Genomic DNA, 27437 nt, shown 5'->3' with positions numbered 1-27437 from the left:
CTCCCTGCAGGTGTGCATGTTGGTGTTATGTTACACTGACTTATGGGAAACATTATCATGTAAAACAGCTGCACAACAGCCCGTGTTACTGCTGTCCTTGAAGCTCTGATGAGTCATGATAGTTCTGAGTTCTTTAGGAGTTCACTTTGACCTTCATCTGCTCCGTTTGTTTGACCAAGTGAGAGCCTATAATGTCTTCTAGGGTTTGCACCATCGACTGTATATAAAGATGGACGACACGTGGTGCAAAAGTAAAGCTAAACTACTCTTCTTCCCCAACAGGCGCTGACATCTTGTGCTAGTGAAGCCAGAGTCTCTGCAGAAGGGTTCAGCTGTTAGTGATTGTTACGTGTCTTGCCACCGTTCCTGCTCTACTCTCTGGAGCACGAGGCATGGGAACAATAAATCAAAGCAGGCTGAGTGTGTTGTTCTTGGCAGAGATGCTCAGCTTTTTGATAAAGCTTATAGTTAGAGCTGGCTCAGGCTTTGACCAGCTCTTAGTTAGGCTGCTAGAGGGTTAGACTTCTGGGGTAACAGGCACACTGGGATCCTATCTCATCACCCTATCGCTTACTTTAACTCTTCCTGTCCCATTAAAGTTACTAACCATAGACCTTTCTGGAGTCCCTGAGCTCCCTTGTCTCGTAGGTTCCTCTGGATCTCTGCTGCTGTGGACGTGCCAGACTCCAGCTGCTACAACTACTACTATCCGTCTCCCCACTATCATCTCTCTCTCTCCTTATCTCCCTCTTTCCAACCCAAACACGGTCTCAGCAGATATCTGTCTAGCATGAGTTTGACCCTGCTTGAAAGTAGCAGAATGTACACCCATGCATTCTTGACTGCACTCTTACTTTGTGAAAATACGTTTAGAGATATTTTAAAAAGTACTTTGAATACTTCAGTATTTTTAAAAGCAAGTGCTCCAGGACTTTAACTCAAGTCATAATCTGACTGAACAACTTTCACTTGTATTGGAGTAACGTTTGACCAGGAGGATCTATACTCTGACTTAAAGAATGAAGACGTGTACTTTCTCCACCACTGCTACTCAGAGAGTGCTGAGGTAAATCTGCAAGTGCAACCAATAAACATGTTTGCATACATTTCCAAAACTAGGAGGATCTAATTTGATTAATATTTCTCTTGGTTTGAGGGTCGGATCCTGAAACCTCTCTGTAAAGTACAGGTTCTTATTTATACCCAGTGGCGGTTCTGGGGAGGGGCCAACAGGGGCCAGTGCCCCTGTAAAACTGAACCTGCCCCCCCCCCTCCACACCAAGCAAATATTATACAATAAAAAAAAGCTTCGGTATCGTGCCGATGTTACAGGTGGAACACATGCATGTGGCACTTCGTTCCAGTCCCTTAGAGCACTAAGCAGTCCCTCCAGGATTTCGCGGGATTTTTTTGTGATTGTTGCGTCCCCAAAAAGCCTGATTTTGCGACAGCTTTTTGAAAAAATTGCGGTGAAAGTTGCGATTTTTTTTTTGCTTTTTTCCCCCAATAACATCTCAGGGGGAAGTAAATACTCTAAATTACAGATGTTTTTAGAAAACATTCTTGATGTGGCCACTGACTGTATTTTGATTCTCTTGATTCAAAGAAAAATGCCATGAAAGGACTGTATTTCACATTTACGACGGTCCCTGAATGCACCTCGCTGCGGCTTATGCACAGTCAGTTCACGCACTCTGAAATGAATCTGCATCTTTGATGACAAGGAGTTGATCAAAACTTACTGAATGTGTCTGATGTTTCACCAAACTGGATTAAATCAAGCTGTAGATGCAGAGCTTTTTATGGTAACCACGGCAACAACGTCAAACATCAAATAGTAAACAGACGTCCCCCGGTTGTGTCTTTGTCACTAGCGCACACCGGGGGTAAAAATCATCAATGAAGATGAGACAGATGCATGGAGGTGAGGAGAGCTGGTTCATAAAGCACACCTGCTGCAGGTAGAGACCAAGCGAACACTGAGCCCCTCAATCTATAAATAACAACGTTGTCATGGTCACTTGTCCTGCCTGCTGTCCCCTCTTTACACCCGTTCTCTGTGCGTGTTTTACTGTTGAAAAGTGCCGATCAAGGGAGGACTTACGTTTATGTTCCAAGGAAGTCAAATTGATGACAAAACCGATGACGTGCAGTGGCTGAGGTTGAGGTAATTGGTCAAATTTGCGGGAAAGTTGCGCTGATTGTAAAAAATTGCAGGGCCGCAAAAGAAACGCGCTGATTGGTTGAATTTGCGTTGATAGTTGCGATCGCGAAATCGCAACTTCCTGGAGGGACTGACTAAGGGGCTCATGTGGAGTGTAAACAGCCAAACAGCTGCTGTCAGTCTGCATGTTGATCTAGTACACAGTAGTATATATGTCTAGTATATAGGGATGCACTGATGTTTTGCCAGCTTGTTCTCAGCCGGTCCTCGTCCTTCTCAGTCTCTTTTGTCAGGGTTGAATGTGTCCCTCTGACAACACCCTTGGCCCCAGCCTGGCCCCCCCAGTAAAATTGGACTAGAACCGCCACTGCTTCTACCTCCACCACACCCTTCCCCCTGAGTTAAATGAAACCAGGTCAGCAGTTTTTCTTTTATTCTGCTGACAAACAGCCGAGTGACATCCAAAGCATGACCTCCTTGTAGTAGACCAGAGACATAACGGATAATAAATCCATCATGACTTTAACATTTCAACCTCTCTGTCTTTGTTTCCAGTCCTCAGCTCTGCAGCGGTGCTTCTGTTTACTGAGTGAGGCTGAGGTGAACGTTAAAGGAGCTTCATATAAACTTTAACATGATCATGTAGCTGAAACTTTAAGTCATTAAATGCTTCTGACTGATCAGAGTGTAACTGAACCCAGGCTCTTCTGATGATATCCCTTGTTTTCCTGCTCCGTCCCTCTCTGCGTTGTGTCCAGCTAATCCCTGCCTGTCACACAGGGAGGTCCATAAAAGATGGATTTGCTCCTCCGCTCACCCTCTAGTTTTTCATTTACAGCAGAGACAGCAGCAAGCTTTCCATCCTCGTCTCCTGCTCGGCACTTTAATCCTGCGTGAACGAATAGAGAGATTAAAAAGCTGAAGATGGGACGTGATGAAAGAGCGGCTCAGCGGTCAGCCGGATGTGGGCAGGTGAACAGACGGGGAGGGTGCAGAGGACAGGCGAGGGCAGACGAGCGGGTTGGAGGTTTTTAATCAGCACGGGGCCACTTCTTCACTTCCTGGAACATGAGGCTGTTTTCTGTGCGGGGAAGGTGAGACAGGTGGGAAAAAAACACACTCTGAGTGCAACACCTGCTGTTTATCCCCTCATTCAGCCACTCATGTGTCTCCATCTTTCCTCTGCTCTCAGAGGGAGAGCACACAAAAGGCCTCTGGATGACAGATCCATCTTATCTCTGCAGATCAATCTTTCACACTGTAGTTTAAACATCAAACATATCTTTAGTTCCTCATCCTTTTTTATAAATTGAACCTCAAGTTTTTAAAATGTGTGTCCCAAGTATGAATTACTGGGTGGAGCTGTTAGGAAACATAAAGCGACTGGCATACAGCGGTGTCATTGAACGTCTCATGGGGAATCTTTTCAATGCACAGAAAAAACAGGGTCAGAAACTCAACCCTCATCCTGTAGTATTATTGTACTCTTACAGCATAAGCGAAAGCCTGCAGACATCAGTGTGTCAGACAGATCATGTTCAGCATTTGTTGCTTTGAGTACAAACTTTCCTGAACACTCAAACTCCATGACCCCAGAGATAAGGATGTCCCTCTGTCCCCTAAGTTAGCTGGTTTAGCGTATGTTCACGTGTGTCTGTGTCCCATGCTGTAACTGCAACTCCAAATAGAGGTCCAATCACAGAAGCTGCTATGGGCTTAGACTGCCAGGAGAACTGACTTTAACTCTCTCTGTCCCATTAAAGTTCCTAACCATAGACCTTTCTGGAGTCCCTGAGCTCCCTTGTCTCGTAGGTTCCTCTGGATCTCTGCTGCTGTGGACGTACCAGACTCCAGCTGCTACAACTACTACTATCTGTCTCCCCACTATCATCTCTCTCTCTCTCTCTTCATCTCCCTCTATCCCTCTCTCCAACACGGTCTCAGCAGATGTGTGTCTAACATGAGTCTGGTCCTGCTGGAGGTTTCTGCCTGTTAAAGGAAGTTTGTCCTTGCCACTGTAACTTGCTAAATGCTGCAAAGTGCTCTGCTCATGGTGGATTAAGATGAGATCAGACTGAGTCCTGTCTGTAAGATGGGACTGGATCTGATCCGGTCTTGATGTTGGGTCTTTGTTAATGATAGAACATAGAGGACGGTCTAGACCTGATCTGTGACAACTGATCATTCCACTATTATAGAGTACATTTTTAATATTCTCTATCTCTATACAGACATATCTACATACCAATGTATATTTATTTATACAACACGGTCTCAGCAGATGGCTGTCTAACATGAGTCTGGTCCTGCTGGAGGTTTCTGCCTGTTAAAGGAAGTGTTTCTTTGCCGCTGTAACTAGCTAAATACTGAGAGGTGCAATGCTCATGGTGGATTAAGGTGGGGTCAGACTGGGTCTTATCCTGTCTTGGTGTTGGGTCTCTGTTCATAATTTGACATAGAGTCCGGTCTAGACCTGCTCTGTTTGTAAAAGCGTCTTGAGATAAGGTTTGTTGTGATTTGGAGCTGTACAAATAAAGATTGATTGATTGATTTATATGTCAACCTGTCACTTCTGCATGTTTGCTTACTGCCTGTAGTTACAACTATTTACACCATGTGTAACATTGTATATACCTTTTATTTTAATTAGTATTTATCTATCTTTATATTAACTTTTACTTTACTTAAATTTGTTCTCTATTAGTGCTCTATTTCATGTACTACTCTTGCTACTATGTCTGTGTTGTTGTAACAACCGAATTTCAAAGTCTTATCTTATCTCATTTCATATCACTTTCTTTATCTTGATTTAGTCTTGTATCTTTTTACCTATTGCTGTTGTTTTCTGTCTCTCTGTTCTTTTGTGAAGCACTTTGGGCTGCATGCTTGAGTGTATAAAAGGTGCTATAGAAATAAAAATGAGTTGAGTGTCAAAAACTGCAGTTCCTCAAGCGTCCACTAGAGGCTCGCTTCAAAAGACCTGGAAACCACATACCCATTCAAAATAGATGATCTTTACAGCAGGAATAAACATGTTTACAGCCTGGTTCAAGGAACGGTTTTGGTCTGAAGAGCTCATTTCTCTATCGGCACACACTGTACTGGAGTCTGTTTTTTAATAACCTTTTATTTTTAAAGATATTAATGTTATAGATTTTGCATAATTAGGGCACGGCTGACTTTACTGACAGGAGGGAACACTAGCTGTTAGCGAGGAGGCTAAAGGCCTGCCTCACGTCTTGCAGCCTGCAGACAGACTGTTGGCTGCAGGTGAAGGAACATGCATCTGCAAATGATTCTAAAACAAATGGACTCTCTGACGGCAAAACATAGCAAACACTGTCACTGGAGTTAGTGTTTGGATTTGACTTCAGTGTTACAGTCCATAGCAGACTGTACCCTCGCCTCCATATCAGTTAACCAGCTCAGTAACAGGGCCATGCTGACCTGCATCTCCTGTGGGTCGTAAACTAACCACTGACGTGTACCTCACACAACCCGGCCTCGTAAACACCAGTGTTGTAACATTTCACAGAATAAAAACACCAACTTGTCCCTTTAAGGTGAGAACATCCTCCAGTCATAACACAGAGCTGACAGTAATTTAAGCTCAGGGTCTCCTTCCTGGAAACATGTACACAGACCGTTTGAACTCCAGGAGACTCCATGAAACCTTCTCACACGTAGAGTCTATTTTAAGAAAGACTTTCTCTTCACAGAACTTTGGCTGCAGCTCACGTTCAAAGCTCTCCAACACGTTTCAGCTGACTCTGCTGGACTCGATCCTCAGCTCAATATTCAACAGAAATACTTCACTGTTCTCTCCCTCCATCGTCACCTCTCAGCGGCGAGTGATGGATTTCATTTCCCCCTTTGTAGATGGATGAAATTAAGCGTACTTAACGCACGCGGTATTCCCAAGAACACAGTCATAAATGCAAAGCACATGCATTTCTTTTCGCCTTGTCTTCGCGGAGAACTCAACGCTCGGTGTCATGGAGGCAAACGCCAAGAAAAGTCAGATTGTTCCTGGTAGAAAACTTCAGCGACGCAACTTCCTCTTGTCGTCTCGGTTTGGAGACATCTCCACATCAGAATAAATCACGTACACAAGAAGGGAAACAGCGACTTCAATCACTTTTACAGAAAATCATTTTAATCAGTGTTTATTAAAAAAACAAACTGCATGAGAACAGGATGGACGGCACGTTCTGTAAATCACAGAGGTTGGTGACGCCGGTCAACCTCTCATTCTTACCTTTAAATCATACAGAAGAAAAGTATTGTACATTTCCAGGACTTTCGGTTTTGGCTCATCTTTACATACATTCTCGACGAGTTCAGACGACAACATGTATGCAGGAGGGAAACACAAGAGCTTAGATATACTACTGAATATTTTAGGTGACATATCACGCTTTTTTCATCAACAGATATTGGTCATATAGAGGTCCCCAAAACATGTCTTTAAAGTTTATTGCTCATAAAACACTTGAAATCAGATTTGGTCTGCCTGTAAACCCCTCTTTTGAGCCCTGCTCAGAACAGGCTGGTTTATGTGTCTGTGCCTTAAATGAGAATGAGCTCTCTGACCACGCCCCCTCAGGAAGTGGGTGTGGCCTCGGCTCTCCAGCACGTTGATCTAATGTTACATGTTGGCTGAATATACACGGCTGCTCACAGACCTGTGTTACAGAATCTGATCCTGACGGAGAGGCGCCTGCAGCAGGACCTTTCTGAAGGATTGGTCACAGATTTAGTGTTTCTTGTTGTTTTATTTGTCAGTATGTAGACGTGTGTCTTGGTACACAGCTACCAACATGTAGCTATGTGGCTATGCTAACTAGCGCTAGCACTTATCCATGACAAATAAAATTCATCCACTAGATCGTCAAATCTGCAGACGTGGGGAGTAAAACCGACCTTTGTGTTTATTAAGACAGCCTACAACTAGCATGCCTCCCTCCTAAGCTCCTTGTTAGCACACGTGTGTGCAGGGAATGAAAAACGGAGGAGGGGTTGAGTTGTATTTTATACAGTCTATGGGCTGAACAAGCTCCGAGCTCTGACTTCCTGTTACAGACCAGATGGCGTCGTGACGTATGAAAAACACTGAAAACTGAAACGGCTCGTTTCACACACATTTACAGAAAGATGGGAGAAATCAGAACAGGGGCAGAATGGATTTTTTTCATTTCAGGGGGGTTTGTAGACAGGGACACATATTTCAGGTTAGAGAACCATTAAAAGTCGATTTTGTATGATATGTCACCTTTGAACCAATCAGTGATCCAAACACAAATAATCTTTATTCGATTCAAAGTTAACAAAGAAAAGTTGTCAATCCTCGATTTTAGAAGCTGGAACAAGAAAATGTTTGATTTTGCTGCAAGAGGACGACCAAGGGATGAGTTATTATGAATTAGGATTAAGTTTTGAATGTTTCATGCGTCTGTTTCTTTGCTGTGACGGATGAAACGATGAGTGAATCAGGAAAACGTAACGTGAGACGACATCAAAGCAAAGACAATATACAATAAATTAGAGCGGTGTGTGAATATAATTAATTCATTTATACATAATCTCCTCACTGACACGTCGAGAACATCAAGCTGTGAGTTCCACCTGCAGCAGAAAACAACCTCCAGCCTGAAAACTGGATTTACAATCACTCAGAGTCCTGACGGAGAGAGAGGACACGTTCTGATTGAGGCAGCAGCTGACTGTTTCATGATTCTGTGTTGATTTATTATTTGAACCACGACATTTAAAGAAATACAAAAATGCCCATAACGCCAAAAAGAGGTCCAGCTGACATCCTAAAGGAACACGTAAAGAACACAATGAACACAAAGAGCAGCAAATGTTCACATTTCAGAAACTGAAACCGGTGACTGTGTGTCATCTTCTGCTGAAAGAATAAAGATCAATCATGAAATCATCAGAGGTTAATTTTTCTGTTTGATTATTGAACTGGTTCAGTTACTTTTTACAGCGTTAGTCCAGAGTCTCACTCTGTGCTGCCTTCAAGACACACCTTAACGTGGGAAATTACAAGGACAAGGCAACAAGGAGATATCAGACCTCAGCAGCACGTCTTCTCTTGATTTCACGTCGCCTTAAATCCACAAACTGAAGATTAAACTTAAAGGGAAGGGTTTACATTGGTGGATATGTTCTGAGTACATGAGTTTAAGTTACTGATGTCATGTTTGAGTTAAATATGAAGCTGCAGCTCCCTATTTCTGCTCTAGATTAAGAAAATACACCTTAAAGTACCTTACAGCAGATGAACTGAACCCTTATTGTGTACGATGTATAAAAAGAAAGTGTGTTTATCTGAGAGGGACAGAGTCACCCTGTCTTTAACACTCTGTGCTAAACTGAGTCACCCTGATGCAGCTGAATAAAAGCAGCAGGAGTCTTCTTGTGTTTTTCAAACTACTCCTTTAAGTTGCTTCATGATTAAAGGGACAGTTCAGTGTTTTATAGTGAGGTTGTATGAGGTACTGTTGAGCAATTGAGGAGCTAGGCTATGAACCGCTGCAGGTTCAGCATGATGTTGTTTAGCTCTTTCCAAGAAAGTCAGACCCGATGTTGATGTTAGTGTCTGATGTTTACTTTGCCGACCTGAGGGCGTAAGTAAGTTTGGCCCGGGTCGAGGCTTTGAAAGAGATGCAGCCTCGCTGATGAATGAGCGGCTCTGACAGCGACGATGACGTTTACTGCAAGTGGGTTTGCAGAGAGAGAACGAAACTGAAGGAGAAAGCAGAGAGGCTTCTGTGCTCACTGGAGAAAAGGACTAGATGCAAAGTTACCTGGTGGTCTACTTCTGCTACTGCTGTAAGGAGTGGGACTTCATAACAAGAGTACTTCAGGATCCTTCTGAATCAGAGGATACCAGCGGCTCATGTACGGCTGCAGTCGGCATCATCCAGAGTTACCCTGCCTCACTGAACGCTGCTGTGTACCTGCTTCCTTCAGTGTGTTAGTGGCAGAAGAGGAGCTGAACTAAAACTCTTAAGGCTGATTTAAACTTCTGCTTGAGGGCAGTGCGGTCTCTTTGATAGCTGGTTCGCTTGCTACCAGCCCCGCTACAATCTCTGTTTACTTTTCCACAGAGATTCAGAGCGTGTTCTGTTAATCTGAACAGCTGATTGGTGCGCTACATGTGGGGGAACAGGTGTGTAGCTTACATGAAGTAGAGCCAAACAGAGGCTTAAGTTGAGCAAGGAGAATTTTCTCTACACCGACATTAGTGCGGCAGTATACTCAATAATTGGTCCTCATACAACCCCCCTTCAAATAACGAACTATCCCTTTAAATTAACTTGTGATGTGAATGTTCTACGTGACGAAGCTAGCTCCCTGGGGTTTCTGATTGTGACTGCAGCAGAGAGCAGAGGTTGTGTACAATGAATCACCAGGTGGGAAATTCCAGCTTACAGCAATAGTGAGCTTCAGGTTTTAAAGGTCTTTTCTTCATCCAGTGTTTTCTGCCCTCCTGCGTGTTGTGGTCCAGCATGAGACGGGAATCCAGACAGACGTCATCGTCCTCCAGCATTTGAAGAGCCTGACAGTATTCTGAGCCCGGGGCGAGGACGTCTGATACGACCACACGGTGGAAAAGGCCGTCAGACGTGACATTACGCTTCATATTTAGGGATTTTTGAGGAAACTGCTGAATAAGAACCATCAGTGTAAGGCATAATCCAGAAACCAACCAGATCCACAAATAGTCCGTGGTGAGAGAGAATGACCGCCCGCCTGGCCTCATGCTGCTAAATGTGGGCTGAGGCTGTTAATTTGGTCCTTTTGGCAGAGGCAGAACAAAAGGAGAGCTTCCCTCGGTTCGGTTCAGAGGTTTGAGAGGAGGTTAGGAGTTCAGACCACACTGGAAACTCGACGTCCATAAACTGCTTCCATTTGGCAGACTGACACCACCTCGTCCAACCCCGCAGCGGAGTCTGATGCTCTCCTGTCACAGACCTGAAGACTGGGACGGGTTCTGGGGTCCGTTGATCTGAGACAGAAGAGGAACAGAGATTAGTACAAGAGCCAGAATGAGGTTCTTCTTTTCATAGATTAACAACAGAGTCAGCACAAAATCTGTGATTTCAAATCTGAAGATGAATGATGAGAATAAGAATGGGTCTAAAATAGGATATTTAGTATGGGAGGTCAAGCCTTCAGTTATCAGGCACCTCTCCTTTGGAATCATCTACCAGTCAGGGTCCGGGAGGTAGACACCCTCTCTACTTTTAATAGTAGGCTTCAAACTTTCCTTTTTGATAAAGCTTATAGTTAGAGCTGGTTCCGGCTTGGACCAGCTCTTAGTTATGCTGTTATAGGCTTAGACTGACACACTGGGATCCTGTCTTTCCCTCTCTCTCCTCTCTCTGCCTGTCTCTCACTTTAACTCTTCCTGTCCCATTAAAGTTCCTAACCATAGACCTTTCTGGAGTCCCGAGCTCCCTTGTCTCGTAGGTTCTCTGGATCTCTGCTGTAGATTCCTTTTTTGGGTCTTTCTTTCTTTCTTTCTTCTTTCTTTCTTCTTTCTTCTTTCTTTTTTTTTCTTTTCTTTCTCTTTCTTTCTTCTTTCTTTATTCATTCCTCTTTCTTTCCATCTTCTTCTTCCTTCCTTCTTTTTCCTTCCTTCCTTTCTTTCTTTCCTCTCTTGTTCTTTCTATGTTTCTTCATCCTTCATGTCTCCTTTTCTTATCCCGTCCTTTCCTTCTGTCATTCCTTCACCATTTATTCTCCTCTTTTTCTTTCTTCTGGTCTCCCCTCTTTTCTCTTTCTTAGACCTTTCTGGAGTCCCTGAGCTCCCTTGTCTCGTAGTTCCTCTGGATCTCTGCTGCTGTGGACGTGCCAGACTCCAGCTGCTACAACTACTACTATCCGTCTCACCACTATCATCTCTCTCTCTCTTCATCTCCCTCTATCCCTCTCTCCAACACGGTCTCAGCAGATGTGTGTCTAACATGAGTCTGGTCCTGCTGGAGGTTTCTGCCTGTTAAAGGAAGTTTGTCCTTGTCACTGTAACTTGCTAAATGCTGCAAAGTGCTCTGCTCATGGCGGATTAAGATGAGATCAGACTGAGTCCTGTCTGTAAGTCCTGCAACCTTCTCACTAAAAGGAGTAAATTTAATCAACCACTTTGAGTCACATTGTCAGATGATGCATCAACTACAGGTCTCAAAGCTTTTATTATCTTCACACAGCGATCGCTTGCTGAGATGCTGGAGGACAAGACTCCAGATCCAGTCACACGCCTACATGCCTGCTTTTTCTGCAGAAAGGTTACAGCGTGCTGACTAACTGGCATACTGATTAATTGATGTCATTTCTAAAATCATGCACACACACAGACACAGAGGGAGCGAGTCATTAACTGTTACTTCATTTCCTCTTCTCTGGTTCACATCAGCAAGAAGTAGAGAGTAAGGGCTCTTTGAAGGTAATCCAAAGACACTGTGTCTTCAAGAGGCATCAAACCCGCACAAACTATCTTTTGTTCGCAGTAGGTTGACAGTAACTCTGCTTTAGCATTAAATCAGCTTTAACAGAACAACATTATCATCTTTTAGAGTTTGTTTCATTCTCTATCAGCTCCTGAGGGAAGTGTCTCTCTCTTTAGAAGTCAAATTCAGCACAGATAGTTTCTAACTGAAGCCAAAATGACGTTAGAGGAGGGTGAAAGGCAAGGCAAGGCAGCTTTATTTGTATAGTGCATTTCATACACGAGGGCAACTCAATGTGCTTTACATTAAAACATTAAAAGCATTGGAGACATTCAGACAAGCATAAAAGAACACAATGAAAATGACAAATATAATTAAACAGAAAAGAAAAGGAAAATTAGAAATATATTAAAAATTACATTAAAATTTTAATTTAAAGTGAGTTAAAATAGTCTAAGATAGGAAGGCAGTGGCAAATAAAAATTCTTAGTCTTTGATTTTAAAGAGGTGAGAGTTGGAGCAGACCTGCAGCTTTCAGGGAGTGTGTTCCAGATATGTGGAGCATAATGACTAAACGCTGCTTCACCATGTTTCCTTCTGACTCTAGGGACTGAAAGGAGACCAGGACCTGATGACCTCAGAGGTCGAGGTGGTTCATAAAGTAGTAGCAGATCAGCAATGTATTTTGGGCCTAAAGCATTCAGGTCTTTATAAACCATCATCAGGATTTTAAAGTCTATTCTCTGACAGACAGGAAGCCAGTGTAGGGATCTAAGAACTGGAGTGATGTGGTCTACTTTTTTGGTCCTTGTTAGGACTTGAGCAGCAGCTACACTTCAGCCTCAAAGGGAACAAAAACAAAGAAGTTACACAATTAAAGCTTCACTATCTAATCTTGGTATAATCCTATCAGAGCTGGGTCTCATTTTATTAAACAGCTTAAGAGAGACAGGAAATGTGGGGAGGACATGCAATCAAATGGTTGAGGCTGGAATTGAACCTGCAACCTCTGCAACGAGGGGTATAGCCTCTGCATATGGGGCGCGCGGTTAGACCGCTAGGCCACCGGCGCCCCAGCAAAAATATGTTTTGAAGCTGCTTTTAGTGGATAAATAATTTATATTTAACATCTCCTCAGATTTATTCAATTATCTTCACTTACAGTCCCTTATCTGATGCTGTGTGTGTGTGTGTGTGTGTGTGTGTGTGTGTGTGTGTGTGTGTGTGTGGTGTGCTGTGTGTGACTTCATTTCAGTGAACAAAAGGACTCATTATTCCTGGACTGTTTCCACGGCTTCTAATTCAGCCCAGCAGAGCAAACAATTTCTGGGTAACAGCGACCGACACGTGTTGATACGAGAGTTATCGCCCGATGTGGCGCCTGGCTGTGATGCTGAAAAGAGGGGAATGCAGCGTGCTCCAGCTTTAGAGGAGGCCAGCGCATTGGTGTTCACATACTGATGGTTTAGAGTCGCAGCGAGAGGCTGAGGTTAACCTGAAGTGGGAAGGAAGAAAACCGAGAGGATGCAAACTGCAAATCCTGCAGACTGCTCCTTTAATGTTTCGCTCTGATTTAAAATCATTAAAAGTTAAGTTTGTTTTTTGGGTGTCTTGGCAAAAAACCTTCCCAAACATTAAAATACGATCCTTTCATGATGAGAAATGAGATGGATCAAAGATTGGGGTTAACTCTCCTTGATGGTGCATGTGGTTTCAATCGCTTTCACTACTTATGAACCGTCATCGATATCCAGTTTGAGTCTCCTGATGATAAATCACGCCCTGAGAATAAAATCACATCAGGAACTTTTAGTGAGTGCTGACAAAACGAGCTGAAAGGTTGCCGCTCATCCAGGCGGACCGTGTCTCAGTTCTCATCCTCAATCCAAGATACGACAGAAGAGAAGGCGTGTGTTTATATGTTTCTTCAGCCAACACAAACCTCACAAACCACAAAGTCCAAACACAGAGTCAGATACAAGCGATAAAAACACGACCACTGGATCTGTTTCTTTCAATCCAGAGAACTTGATGTGAAAGCTTTCTGATGTTCAGTCCCTCCAGGAAGTTGTGATTTCGCGATCGCAACTATCAACGCAAATTCAACCAATCAGCGCGATTTTTTCGCGGCCTTGCAATTTTATACAATCACCGCAACTTTCCTGCAAATTTGACCAATTACCTTAACCTCAGCCCCTGTACGTCATCGGCTTTGTCATCAATTTCACTTCATTGGAACATAAACGCAAGTCCTCACTTGATCGGCACTTTTCAACAACAAAACACGCACAGAGAACGGGTGAAAAGAGGACAGCAGGCAGGACAAGTGACCATGACAACGTTGTTACAGATTGAGGGGCACAGTGTTCGCTTGGTCTCTACCTGCAGCAGGTGTGCTTTATGAACCAGCTCTCCTCACCTCCATGCATCTGTCTCATCTTCATACATGATTTTTACCCCCGGTGTGCGTTAGTGACAGAGACACACCCGGGGGACGTCTGTTTAATATTGATGTTTGACGTTTTTTGCCGCCATTACTGTAAAAGCTCCTCGTCTACAGCTTGATTTAAAGGTGACATATCACGCTTTTTCATCAATATATATTGGTCTAAGAGGTCCCCAAAACATGTCTTTAAAGTTTATGCTCAAAAAAACACTTTGAAATCAGATTTTGGTCTGCCTGAAAAACCCTCTTCTTCATTCCTCCTCAGAACACTCTGTTTTCCCTCTGACCACGCCCCCTCCGGAAGTGGATGTGCCTCGGCTCTCCAGCACGTTGATCTAATGTTTACATGTTGGCTGAATATACACGGCTGCTCAGAGATCACGTTACTTCAACCCTCTGAATCTGATCCAGAATCTGATCCTGACGGAGAGGCGCTGCAGCAGGACCTTTCTGAAGGATTGGTCACAGATTTAGTGTTTCTTGTTGTTTTATTTATCAGTATGTAGACGTGTGTCTTGGTACACAGCTACGAACATGTAGCTATGTGGCTATGCTAACTAGCGCTAGCACTTATCCATGATAAATAAAAATCATCCACTAGATCTTCAAATCTGCAGACATGGGGAGTAAAACCGACTTTTTACAGAATTTACAGAAAGGTGTAGAAATCAAAACAGGGGCAGAATGGATTTTTTTCATTCTCGGGGGGTTTGCAGACATGCCAGGGACACATATTTCAGGTAAAGAACCATTAAAAAGTCAATTTTGCATGATATGTCACCTTTAATCCAGTTTGGTGAAACATCAGACACATTCAGTAAGTTTTGATAAACTCATAGTCATCAAAGATGCAGATTCATTTCAGAGTGCCGTGAACTGCCTGTCAAGTGCCTGTGTCACTGCGAGGTGCATTCAGGGACCGTAGAAAATGTGAAATACAGACCTTTAATGGCATTTTTCTGTGAAACAAGAGAATCAAAATACAGTCAGTGGCCACATCAAGAATGTTTTCTAAAAACAACTGTAATTTAGCGTATTTACTTCCCCCTGAGATGTTATTGGGGGAAAAAAGCAATAAAAAAATCGCAACTTTCACTGCAATTTTTTCAAAAAGCTGTCGCAAAATCAGGCTTTTTGGGGCCGCAACAATCACAAAAAAATCCTGGAGGGAATGGATGTTCTAGTCTGTCACAGTCACAGGGTTCATTTTGGCGCTGTGAACACTTGCTCTTTGCTCACAGATCTCTGTTCGAGGGTGGAGTCTGTCAGCTTGTTTCCTATTTTTAACAGCACCAGAGCCTCTCAAATCAAAGGTTTGATATTAACGACTTCATTCAGGAGAATTTCATGCAGAATCTTCTGGACAACCTCATTTTAACTGAGCTTGTAGCTTTCTGATAAATCGGTGTCATTTCTGAAATTGCACAAAGCCTCAATAAGAATGTCGTTAGCTGATTGTTCCTGTGTTTCTGCCTCTCTGGTTTACATCAGCGAGAGCAGAAACATCAAATGTAGACGAATGAACAAAGCCTTTTTCTTTCTTCTTCTCAACCTTCAAACACAGCTACAGAAAGAGCTTCACATAAAACACACATGGGAACCGACATGTTCGGGGTTTAGATCTGCTGTGTGAGGACATGTGAGGGGATCAACAGGAGGAGAGCATTACTAACAGGGAAGCTGGGAGAGCGTGTGAGGCTGAAGTGTAGCTGTCAAAGCGGACTGTAACTCAGACATGGCATGATGATCAGATACACATACTGTATATTTTATAGAAGAACGTGCAGTTTGATCGCACGCATCATGCATTCTTCAAATACTTCATATGTAAACACTTGAAGAGAGAGCTGGTCTTGAAATGATCTTGCAAGGCATGAAATATGCAGCAGAATGAGGCACTCAATATTGTTCAGGGTGTTTGCACAAAACTTTGATGCAGTAACACATCGTGCAGAATAACATCACTCTCAACAGATCTGCTGTTCTAATTTGACTCATCAGGTCACACCTTCATACCTCCTTACGATGGCGGTGATGACATCATTCCTGCAGTAATACTTTTAGTGACATTTTGTTTTCTTAAGTTATTAATTAACTGTCTACAACTTATAAGATGTTGCATGATACTATCATTGTCCTGGGCCATGCATCAGGCACATTATTGCATTTTTGGTTACCCTGCAACTTTAATATTATTTATCTATTTATTATATTAATTTAAATAATTATTATGTTTCTATTTATGTATTTGTTTGTAATTGAAATAATTATTCTTAGCATTGTGAATTTTTGTAGTTGTTTATGTATTATTATTATTATTATTATTATTATTATTATTATTATTTTATTTTTTTATTATTATTATTATTAATAATATTATTATCATTATCATATTTGTCTTCATTTATTTGTTTAATATTATTATTATTATAGCTTTTTTAATGTATTATTACTATTATTATTATTATTATTATTATTATTATTATTATGATGTTTGTATTATTATAATTTTGTTTGTCTTTATTTATTTGTTCAATATCATTATTATTATTTAATGTTTTTATTTATTATCATCATTACTGTAATAATAATAATAATTATTATTATTATCATTATTATATTATTTTTACTCATTTATTTATTATTATTATTATTATTATTATTATTATTATTATATTTTTGTAACTATTTATTTATAATAATCAGAATCATAATTATGAGTATTATCATTATTACAATTATCATTATCATTATTATTATTATTATTATTATTATTATTGTAATTATTATTGATATTATTGTTATTATTGGATTATGCAGTAGTTTGTAATTTTTGCATCATTTAAATTTTAAAAATCTGTATCTGCAGCTTCAGGATTTCTGTATCAGAAGTGTTCTTGTGTGTTTTCAGTCTGAGTAGTATTGACAAATAACATCTCAGCTAGCTTTAGCTGCAGGGTGCGGGGTACAGTCCATGTGAAGAGCTAAAGAGGCCGAACACAATCCACTGTAATGCATTTCAACAGACATCTGCAAGCAACTGCAGCTGACATTGAGATGTCCTCCCTACTAAAGTGTTCATTGTTGCTTCTCATGATGCTAATCAGACTTTAACATGTCAAAGCATAGAAGAAGAAGTATTTCATCTCTAACCCCTGGCTGCACCAGAAGCCCAGAGCAGCAGGTCGTCACCCTCAGAGACGACGTCGAGGTCAGACAAAAGGCAGATTGTTAAATTATTATCCCAATGATGATAAGCATTTCTTAAAGATTATTTTGGACAGGGTAGCTCGAACGAGAGACAGGAAACGTGGGGAGAGCGCGAGGGAGGACATGCACCAAATCATGTTGGGACCTGGAATCGATCCCGTGAAACGAGGACTGCAGCCTCGGTTCATGAGGTTCATTTCTGTGTGCTGTGCTTCTTACCCGGGCGTCATACTCCAGGACAAACGGAGGGATGTCGATCTGCTCGGGTTTGATGCAGGTGAAGAGCTGCTGCAGGTTGTCCAGGTAGCGAACCCGGTCCTTTATTCCAGACACGCTGAAGGTGGTGAAGAACCACGTAGAGACCTGGAACCAAACCAAGAAAAGTGAAGAAATCAAAGCTTCATGAGTGATTGATGGGGTCGGATCTTATGTTACCAAGATATCCATCGTGAGCACAACTTTCTAAAACAAATAACAGAACGAGATCAAGTCTGATGCAACTTTAATGATCCTGAAGGGGAGGTTGTTAATGGGAAACAAAGTACTGCAATTCCTCTGAACAACAACAAAGAAAAGCCAGAAAGCTCTCAAAGTGCGGTTTTAGTAAAAGTTTGTCCAAGTCCAATTCCCTAAATCTGATTCCTAAAAAACATGCTGTGAGGTTTTCTTACACATCAGGATCACGATGTGTCTGCAGAAAGATGCCACCTGGACTTCTACTGTGTGCATGCTCTGCTCTCTTCCTGTGATGGTCGGTCCTTCTGATTGATTTAGCTGCGTTTGTCGTATGTTTTGGAAATGTTATCCTCAGACTCTTTCCAAACAGAGCAGGTCTAGACCGTACTCTATGTTCTATTATTAACAAAGACCCAACATCAAGACTGGATAAGATCCGGTCCCATCTTACAGACAGGACTCAGTCTGATCTCATCTTAATCCACCATGAGCAGAGCACTTTGCAGCATTTAGCAAGTTACAGTGGCAAGGACAAACTTCCTTTAACAGGCAGAAACCTCCAGCAAGACCAGACTCATGTTAGACACACATCTGCTGAGACCATGTTGGGGTTGGAGTGCACAATGCTTTAACTCATCAGAGCAGGTTATGTGAAGGAGGAGACAAGCAGAGAGGAATTTTCAATCAGAGAAGCACCACAGAGGAATTGAACTTTTATAAGTTGAAGATTTTACATACATGGTGGGAAAGTGGTGAAAAGTTTTGCAAAATTCCTTATAAGGTTTCAAAAACATCAAGATGAATCGTGTTAAAACAAGTATTTTGGGAGTATCGGCCATTTGGGACAAATATAATCTTACCTTAGAGCGAAATGTTGGATGTACAAAGTAGAAGGCTTTCAAATTCTTCTTGAACCTAAAACAAAAACAGAGAAAAATTCAGAGAGTGAACTTAACGTAAAAAGAGAAGCGAAGATTAACCTACTGAAACAAAAAGACAAAATGTGCATTAAGCTGCCTTATTCCTCAGTTAGCCTAATACACTTTAATGTAAATGAACAACTCCACCAGGAGGAAGAAACAGTTTGGACTTTTAGGATGTGTGTGTGCTCTTTCTTTTGTCTTTTGGACAATGCAGCAGCTCAGTCTAACAAACCAGATCTTAAGAAAACTCCAAACCAAACTCAAAGACACAATCAAAGGATCTCATCTGTACCACTTTATTTTTCTTGTCAATCAATCAAATGAAAACATCTGACTTAGAAAAACATTAAAACATCCTCGACATGCCATCGAACAAAGGTTTTCTCCAAAGACGATAAATAACACGTCAATCAGACGATGTTTGACTCTGTGGGTAACACTAAACCGCTCCCACACACAGTCCTGCTGCTACAAATCCTCATCCCAGCAACATGTGTAACAGAAAACAGTTTACCACAAATACAGGACTCTGCTGGGATAAAACTGCAGCTGTTCATGTTATCTTGGGGTGTTTGTAGCCTTTATTAGATATTACAGCTGAAGTCATAACGTGGGGAGCAGAGAGAGGGGGAAGACATGCAGAAAGGGGTCGTGGCGAGGAGGTGAACTCGCGACAGAAAGGACTATAGCCTCTTTACATGAGGTGCAAGCTGAGCTGGACTGGTGCCCAGATTAAGTCCTTTTCAAAAGGCTAAATTATATCTCTGCCCCTCTCTCTGCCTGTCACTTACTTTAACTCTTCCTGTCCCATTAAAGTTACTAACCATAGACCTTTCTGGAGGCCCTGAGCTCCCTTGTCCCGTAGGTTCCTCTGAGTGCTACTATGGACGTGCAAGACTCCAGCTGCTACAACTACTACTATCCGTCTCCCCACTATCATCTCTCTCTCTTCATCTCCCTCTATCCCTCTCTCCAACACGGTCTCAGCAGATGTGTGTCTAACATGAGTCTGGTCCTGCTGGAGGTTTCTGCCTGTTAAAGGAAGTTTGTCCTTGCCACTGTAACTTGCTAAATGCTGCAAAGTGCTCTGCTCATGGTGGATTAAGATGAGATCAGACTGAGTCCTGTCTGTAAGATGGGACTGGATCTGATCCTGTCTTGATGTTGGGTCTTTGTTAATGATAGTACATAGAGTACGGTCTAGACCTGCTCTGTTTGTCTTAACAGGCAGAAACCTCCAGCAGAACCAGACAAGGTTGCATAACAAGAAAGGGAGTGTTACCCTGGATTCAGTTTGATTTAATGTATTTGTCATTTATATTAAAAAATACAAGACAATAAGAGAAAGGGGAGTTCAGGTCCTTGAAAGACTGTCACTCTAACTTAAAAGCTGTCATAGCTTTTTAAACTGACGTGATTTGGAGTACCGTTGTTGATGGCACAACAGACCTGTTGTCACTGACAGGTCTGGATGCTGCTGTTGACTCTGCTCACCTGTTTGTTTTTTGTTTTTATTGCTGCAAAACTGAAGACAGATAAATAAAAATGCCAACAATGAAGTGTGAAATCATGGTCGTTCTTCAACATGAGAAAAGAAACCTCTCCTCAAAGACTGTTTTCTTCTGCATGTTTCTGAAACGAGTTGGCAGGCTTTACTTGGTTGTTAAATGAAACACACTTCAGTGAATTCAGCAATCAGTTGAGGTGTTATTATTCAACTTACTGATGACTAACGACTCTGTGAGCTGAATCTGGTTCTACTGAGGTTCATGATTGTGAAACCTGCCCGTGAAGTTCATCCAGAGTGAATTACCTCAGAAGCTAATCCAAGGATCATCAAATAGTCAAGACATCAACGTTCCCAAGAAAACCGATTGTTATCACGGGACGTGTTGAGGTTACTCTTACCCAGTGTGCTTTGGCTCCACCAAGATGTCATGAGTGTTTACATTTTGGTTCTAAATGAGATGTTTTAGTTGGTGTGTAAAAGCAGGATCTCCATGGATTCCCTGCTGGCCTCCAGCACCAACAACAAATCAAACTGTGGACAGTTATCTCAAAATATCAACTTCTTCCAAATAATAGCTTCTATTTATTTAACAGACAGAGAGAGAGTTGAACTAATGTTTGTTATATTCTGTAGTGGACTTTGTTTGGACACATTTATCAGTGACGCCAGAGTTAAGTACTGTACAAAGAGCCTCTACAACAACAGTCTGGCTCCTTTTACCTCAGGCATCAGACGAACATTTGAGGAAATGTTTTATTTTCTCTGGCTCGTACTTCTGGCTCTGTCACACTCTGACAGATTTCCATTGATTCAGATTAAGTCAATTACACCCTCACCTAATGTGGGATAAGTTTAAGTGCTTTAAAGGCAGATTCGTAAACACCAAGATGGCTCTGACGTGGATCATCATGAATTTGCAAAGAGTCACTGCACAGAAATGTACAAATGCGACGCATTAGATATCAGATCCCGTACGGCCAAACATCTTTGTATAATGTCGTACGAGAAGCCTCATTAATGAGGCGCTACATAACCAAGCAGCTGACCACGAGGGTCAACATATGTTTCGTTGCTCTGTTTGGTTAATGTTGGGTTTGGGGTTGCTTTCCAAACTGCCATGTTAATATCCAGGGTATGTCATCGCAACAAACAAGGGTTGTCACCATATCAGAATTTTAAATTTGATTATGATACATGTAAAAATCAAATGATGGCGATGCCACACCTAAAAGGAAATTAACTCCTGGGTATCAAAAGTTGGCCATTTTTCTATTTCAGTACCAACTGTGCCCTGTGATAGGTTGGCGACCTGTCCAGGGTGTACCCTACCCTCCGCATGAAGTCAGCCCAAACGGGATGGTCAAGATAATGGATGAATGGATAGCACCTACTGCAAACATCGCTGTCTCACTCCTCTGCTCTCCGTCCGTCTACACCAGACATTAAAGTAACGTGTGCATAGTTCTGAAATGCTGAAAGGACTTAACCTTAGCCTGTGAAATAGAGCACTTAACGTTGTGAGAGCTGCAGGTGTGATGGTGAGACTCATACACAACCTGCAAGATGAAGCATGAAAAGTAGCGCTGCAGACCAACAAAATCCAGCACCTTTGCATGTTTGCATGGATTTCTTAGGTTCGTTAAACCACTGTGAGACAGTCAGAAATTAACATCTTATTCCTCAGTTTTACCACTCTTTTTACCCACAACCTGCGCTCTTTTGTCACTTCCTTTTTAGTTTGCTGACTCCCGCTGATCTCTCTCTTTTGCTGGCGGCAGCTTTAGGCTAAAAATTTGACTGTAGACCTGTTTTTTCGTGAGCTTGGGTACTTTCTCATACCATCCAACATAATAAAGGATATTGTAGTGTCTTAAAGCAGGTGGTATTAAAAAAGTATCTTAAAGTTTGACAACCTTTCATCGGCTAATAACTTTTTTTTGTGGGGTTGAGAGGGGGATTTTATTTGGGGCAGTAGATGACTTTTTAAGCTGCCAAGATGTAGGCTATAAACCAAACTAAAGACAATAAACGACTCAAGATTGTACGATGTTAGAGGGCTCAGCTGTTGGTAATTAACCAAATGAACCATGACATTGGTAATTGGATTAACAATTTGTTCTTCACAGAGAAGTTCTGTTCTACCCTTCTTCAATGAAGCATCTTGGAAACAGAACTTTCAAATTAGTCTAGCAACAACCGGCTAATGCGAAAACCTTCCTGAGGAAGACTGAAACAGCTCAACTCTTGCTCAGAGAAAAACACAAGCTCAAAAAAGCAGGGAGCCACCCAAAACACCCTGAACTCAGACTTGAAGATGCTGACCCTGAACCCCAAACAATTCACACCAAATGCATTCAAAAGGTCATGATCCACTGAAGCAAGGAAACCGCACCATTAGCTTGATGCAGAGATGCTATTCTGAGGTCACCAGACTGGTAGCCAGTGAACATGATGTTTTCCTAAGACTGGAGCCACCAGCAGGAGGGAGTGCTTGATTTACACGAGACAGAGATACAATGGCATGGCCAAGGCTTATAGACTTTCAGGGTGGGACTTTAACATGAATAAACTCAAGGTGATCTGAGCTGTGATTAGAATATGATCATAAATCAAACACAAGAAACTATTCTAAAACTCAACAGCTGAGCGGTGTTTGCAGCCAACTCATCTATGATTCACTTGGCAGTGCTGGTGGAGAATTGGCCGTTCACTTCGTGGCACTAAAACAACAAAGATCTGCCACATTTGCAACACTTTTAATCGTCGAGCCAAACACACATAAAGGTGGTCTGTCTGGGATAAGACTCATCTGTAGTGTAACACAAAACAATGAGCCAGGAGTGGGAGGGATTTAATCTTTTACTTGACAGACGAAATCAGAAGAGCATCAGGAATACCAAACAATGATGTGGCGCTCCTGCTCGAGTCCAACGCTTGGACCCCCCGCTGACTAAAACAAAACTCAAAATCAAAGACTCATCTGTTGCCTCAAGGAAGAATTCATCATATCCCCCGCTCAGCCAGACAGTTTTGGAAACTTTGTGGTGATGTTTGGCTTTAGTCTGCCGGTTAGCCTGTCTGGAGCCAAAGTGCAGCTGCAGCAAATCAATGTCTCGATTGGTTGAAAATGCTGGACATGCAAGATCAAGGTTCGTGGTTTCATCAACATCACCACGCCAAGCCAAGAAACAGTAATAACTGTGAGGTCAATCTAACAGATTCTTCAGGATTAAAGTTTAGTTTTAATAAGAAGCAGTAAGACTTCAACATGTTCACATCAAAGATGCATTTTGAGAAAAATGTGATTTCTAAACATGGCCTGAGAGACACTGCCAGGAAAGGATGAAATATACCCAGAAGCTCCACCATGGCACAATGTACTTTAAGGTGAGCTCATAAAACTATTCATAGTGGATGTAGCCACGATGGCATCAAGAATGGATCTGGGGACTTCAGTTTTGAAGCTTCAAGTTCAGCTTCATGTGGGTTGCTAGTCTTGCTCCTTTCTTTCTTTCTTTTGGAGCCCAAAGAGAAGTCGGATAAAAGTTCAGAGAGCTTGCAGGAAAACACCTTGCATGCTAGCCTAGTCATTTTTAGTCAGTTCAATTAATTCCCTTTTCCCATGGTGTACAGTCTCCTGTCACTGTGTATGTAAAATCACTTCTGGAAGTGACTTGACAGACCTTCAACCTATCAGAGCAACGCAACATGTGACGTAGCACTGAGCAGTGGACAATTGGAGCTAGTTTGTGACTTCAACTTTTACCAAATCCTGTAAGCAGCAGTACAGCAAACACATCTTTCTTATGAATGAACACTAAGTGTAGTTGTTTGTTCTTGCTTTAAAGAAACTACATCACCCAGTTTGTTAAAAACTGCCACAATTCAAAGGACCTTCCTGTGGTGGAAGTTGGAATTTTGGTTGTCTGCAAATCGGCTGAGGCGGCTATCCTGTGTCATCTTAAAGAACCCGCCTCCTTTTCTAAACATAGGACTCTGATTGGTCCAGTATATCTGAGATTGGTGGAAATCGTTTAGTGTGACATCAGATCCAGATCATAATAATAATAATAATAATAATAATGCATTTTATTTATAGGTGCCTTTCTTGGCACTCAAGGTCACCTTACAACATTAAAAACAAACAAAGTTTAAATAACAAACAGGAAATAAAACACAATTTAAAAAGTTTTAAGTGAATGGACAGAGGAGTTGTGGTCAGATGGAATAAGCCAGTTTAAACAGATGAGTTTTGAGTTTGGATTTAAAATGTGGGAGTGAGTCAGTGTTACGGAGGTCAGGTGGGAGAGAGTTCCAGAGCGGCTGAAGGCTCTGCTCCCCATGGTAACAAGGCGAGCAGGGGGGGGACAGTGAGGTGCATGGAGGAGGAGGATCTGAGGGTGCGGACGGGTGTGGCAGTATGGAGGAGGTCAGAGAGATATGGAGGGGCGAGGTTGTGTATGGATTTGAAGGTGAGGAGAAGTATTTTGTAGTTGATCCGTTGTGTGATGGGGAGCCAGTGGAGCTGTTGCAGGATGGGTGTGATGTGGTGGATGGAGGCGGTGCGTGTGGTGATACGGGCGGCTGAATTTTGAACCAGTTGAAGTTTATGGAGGGTTTTGTGGGGGGAGACCAAACAGAAGGGAGATGCAATAGTCCAAATGGGAGGTGACGAGGCTGTGAACAAGAATGGCAGTGGAGTGGGGAGTGAGGGAAGGACGGAGATGGTTAATATTGACTGTGTAATAAATGAACCATATATCCGTGACGTCACCCATATGTTCCTGAAGCGCGGTTTTGAAGCCAATCGTTGGTGGGTGCCATATTGGAAATGCCGAACACAACCAAACTTCGTCCAAGCTTGTGTGAGGTAAAGAGGCGGGCCTTTAGCCTTTTTGCTAACAGCTACATGGTTCTTGCCTGTCTATCAAGTCAACCATGCCCTTATTTGGGCAAAACTTGAGTTTAATATCTTCAAAATAAGGATTTCAGAAAATATTCACCCACTACAGTGTGTGCCGATAGAGAAATTAGCTACTCAGACCGAAACCGTTTTTTGAACCAGGCTGTAAACATGTTTATTTCTGCTGTAAAGATCATCTTTTTTGAATGAGTGTGTATGTGGTTTCCTGTGTTTCTGCAGCCAGCCTCAAGTGGACGCTCCATGAACTGCAGTTTTTAAAACTTCTGCATGAGCTTCATATTTTAAGACTGGAGGTTGCCCCTTGCTCCAGATGCCAGTGAAAATAAATGTGAGCTGGCAGACGGGTCTGGAGACAGCTATTGGCACCCAATTATCATTCAAAGCAACCACACCCCAAACTTTATGACATTCTTCGTCTTGAAATGTGTGATTTCTGTAAAGATTTTTACCTGCAACGATATCATGAATGTAAGAACCAAGTTGGATCCAACCTCAAATGACTTTTGGCCTTTGGAGTTGACTTCATTTGTACCCAGGGGTTGTCCTTTAGTTACATTTTATGTATAACTAACATTAAATGCTACAAAAATGTGTAATGAAAGAAGAGCAGAGGATGTTTGGTACCTAATTAAAGAGAGACACCAAGGCCAGATCTTTTTGAATGTCAAACCCCAAGAAGAAACACAATCTGTGCTCTTTCCTACAAGCAGACAAAATCAGTGCCAGTAAACAAAAGCATCGTCTTACAAACATTGCAGTCAGCTGGTTGGTGGCTAACGAAGCACGCCTAATTGCAGTGTCTGCAGTACATCTTTTAATTATAAGGTATCATGAGCCAAAGCTCAGAGTTTGTAGAGACTATGTGGAATTTTTAATGAACCTGACATTTAAATGTGATCAGTATTTCATCCTGAGCTTCAACTCTCCACGATGAATCAGCAAAGTGCACTGAAGCAGTCGTGGTTATTGTTGATGACTGAATGGGGTTTCCCTGTTCCAGTGAAAGAGGAAACTGAATGAAGGTGTCTTCATTCATATTTAGCGCTGATTGTATGAATGAGCAAGCTTCCCTTTTCGCTATCTCTTTGAAAGCCCTCAGAAATTCTCTCCCTGCTATAAAAAACTACAGATATATAAACTTTAGGTGTCAGAAGTCTCCTGTGAAATTAAAGGGAACTGTCAGGGGTAGTTTAAAGGCCTGACTGAAGTTTCCAGACAGAAAAGGTTGAGACAGGTGTGGTGAAACTCACTGAATGACCGGTCTCTGAAAGGGAGCAGGAAGGTTGAAAGGTGTATAATGACTGAATGGAGTTTCCCACTGACACAGGAAGTGAGCTCGACAGTGGTTACAAGAAACTAGAAAGAGACAGAGCTGAAGAAGTGTCATGAGTTCAACTAGCCCTGACTTTACCTTAAGTGACCTAGAGTAACATACAAAGTAGAAATATACACCTTTTTAATTCACTGGGAGAGATTATTTTCACTTTAGTTTAGTATTGAGCCTTTATGTTGATAGTTAAAGCTGCTTTATGATGCATTTCACTTGCTTCAAAGGCTTGTGGAATAAATACTTTGGGGTTTTTATTAAAGTTTTAGCAACCTTCCTGGTGTCATTTAATGCAGCTGTAAAGATATGAATGTGAAAGAGAGAGGTCCTCAAATACTACATAATATGTACCTTCGATCAACCTAGTGGCTGCACATAATATCAACATTTTTAAAAGCAAACTCAAGACCTACTTTTTTTTTTACCTTATTTACTTTTTATTTAGTTGAAATTTGAGTCTATTTTAAAAGTCATACAGTCTTATTTTAAATTATTATAGACACATATATATTATTTATTCACTTATTTTTAATTTGTATTTATTATTGTGGACTATTTCATTATTTATTTAGTTATTAATTTGATTTTATTCAGTTTTATTTTGCTGTATTTACTTTTAGTGTAGCATCTTAGTTTATTTTAATGGTTTAATCTTTAGGTTTTTTATTATCTTATCAATTTATTTTATTTTGGTGAGTTTCATTTTCTATCTTGAGGTTTAACATCTTATTTTACCTCCAGTGTTTCATCATTAAAATGTCATTGTAGCGTTTCCCCAGTTCGTCAGCAACTCTTAACATTTCTTTTAGTTTATTTCTAGTTCTTAATAATATTATTATTTTTATTTATTAATTGTATTATTTTTTAATCTATAATAATAACAATTATAATTATGATTATTTTATATATCATGTTCTTAACCTCTCATATGGATTGTGGGTTAGGTTTGGGGTGTGTACATCTGTCAGTGAAGTCAAATGTGCCCCTAATTATGCAAAACTTGTAATTTCAGT

At 41.5% G+C, this 27437-nt stretch overlaps 1 protein-coding gene across 1 annotated transcript in view; it reads right to left on the bottom strand.

The window, feature by feature from the left end:
• Positions 1–6298: 6298 nt before the first annotated feature.
• gdap2 (ganglioside induced differentiation associated protein 2) overlaps positions 6299–27437 on the bottom strand; it is a 57796-nt gene continuing 36657 nt past the window's right edge. Inside the window, exons 12-14 of the mRNA XM_034694705.1 lie at positions 18601–18655; positions 17504–17647; positions 6299–10187 (exon numbers count right to left, since the gene is read on the bottom strand). Coding sequence (XP_034550596.1) covers positions 10146–10187; positions 17504–17647; positions 18601–18655 — 241 coding nt within the window. The 3' untranslated portion in view covers positions 6299–10145. The remainder of the gene's footprint in view (positions 10188–17503; positions 17648–18600; positions 18656–27437) is intronic.

Source organism: Notolabrus celidotus, chromosome 10, assembly GCF_009762535.1.
Source record: "Notolabrus celidotus isolate fNotCel1 chromosome 10, fNotCel1.pri, whole genome shotgun sequence".
In the NCBI taxonomy this organism is placed as follows: domain Eukaryota; kingdom Metazoa; phylum Chordata; class Actinopteri; order Labriformes; family Labridae; genus Notolabrus; species Notolabrus celidotus.
The sequence above is the reverse complement of the archived record's forward strand: the minus strand, read 5'-3'. Positions and strand labels throughout refer to the sequence as shown.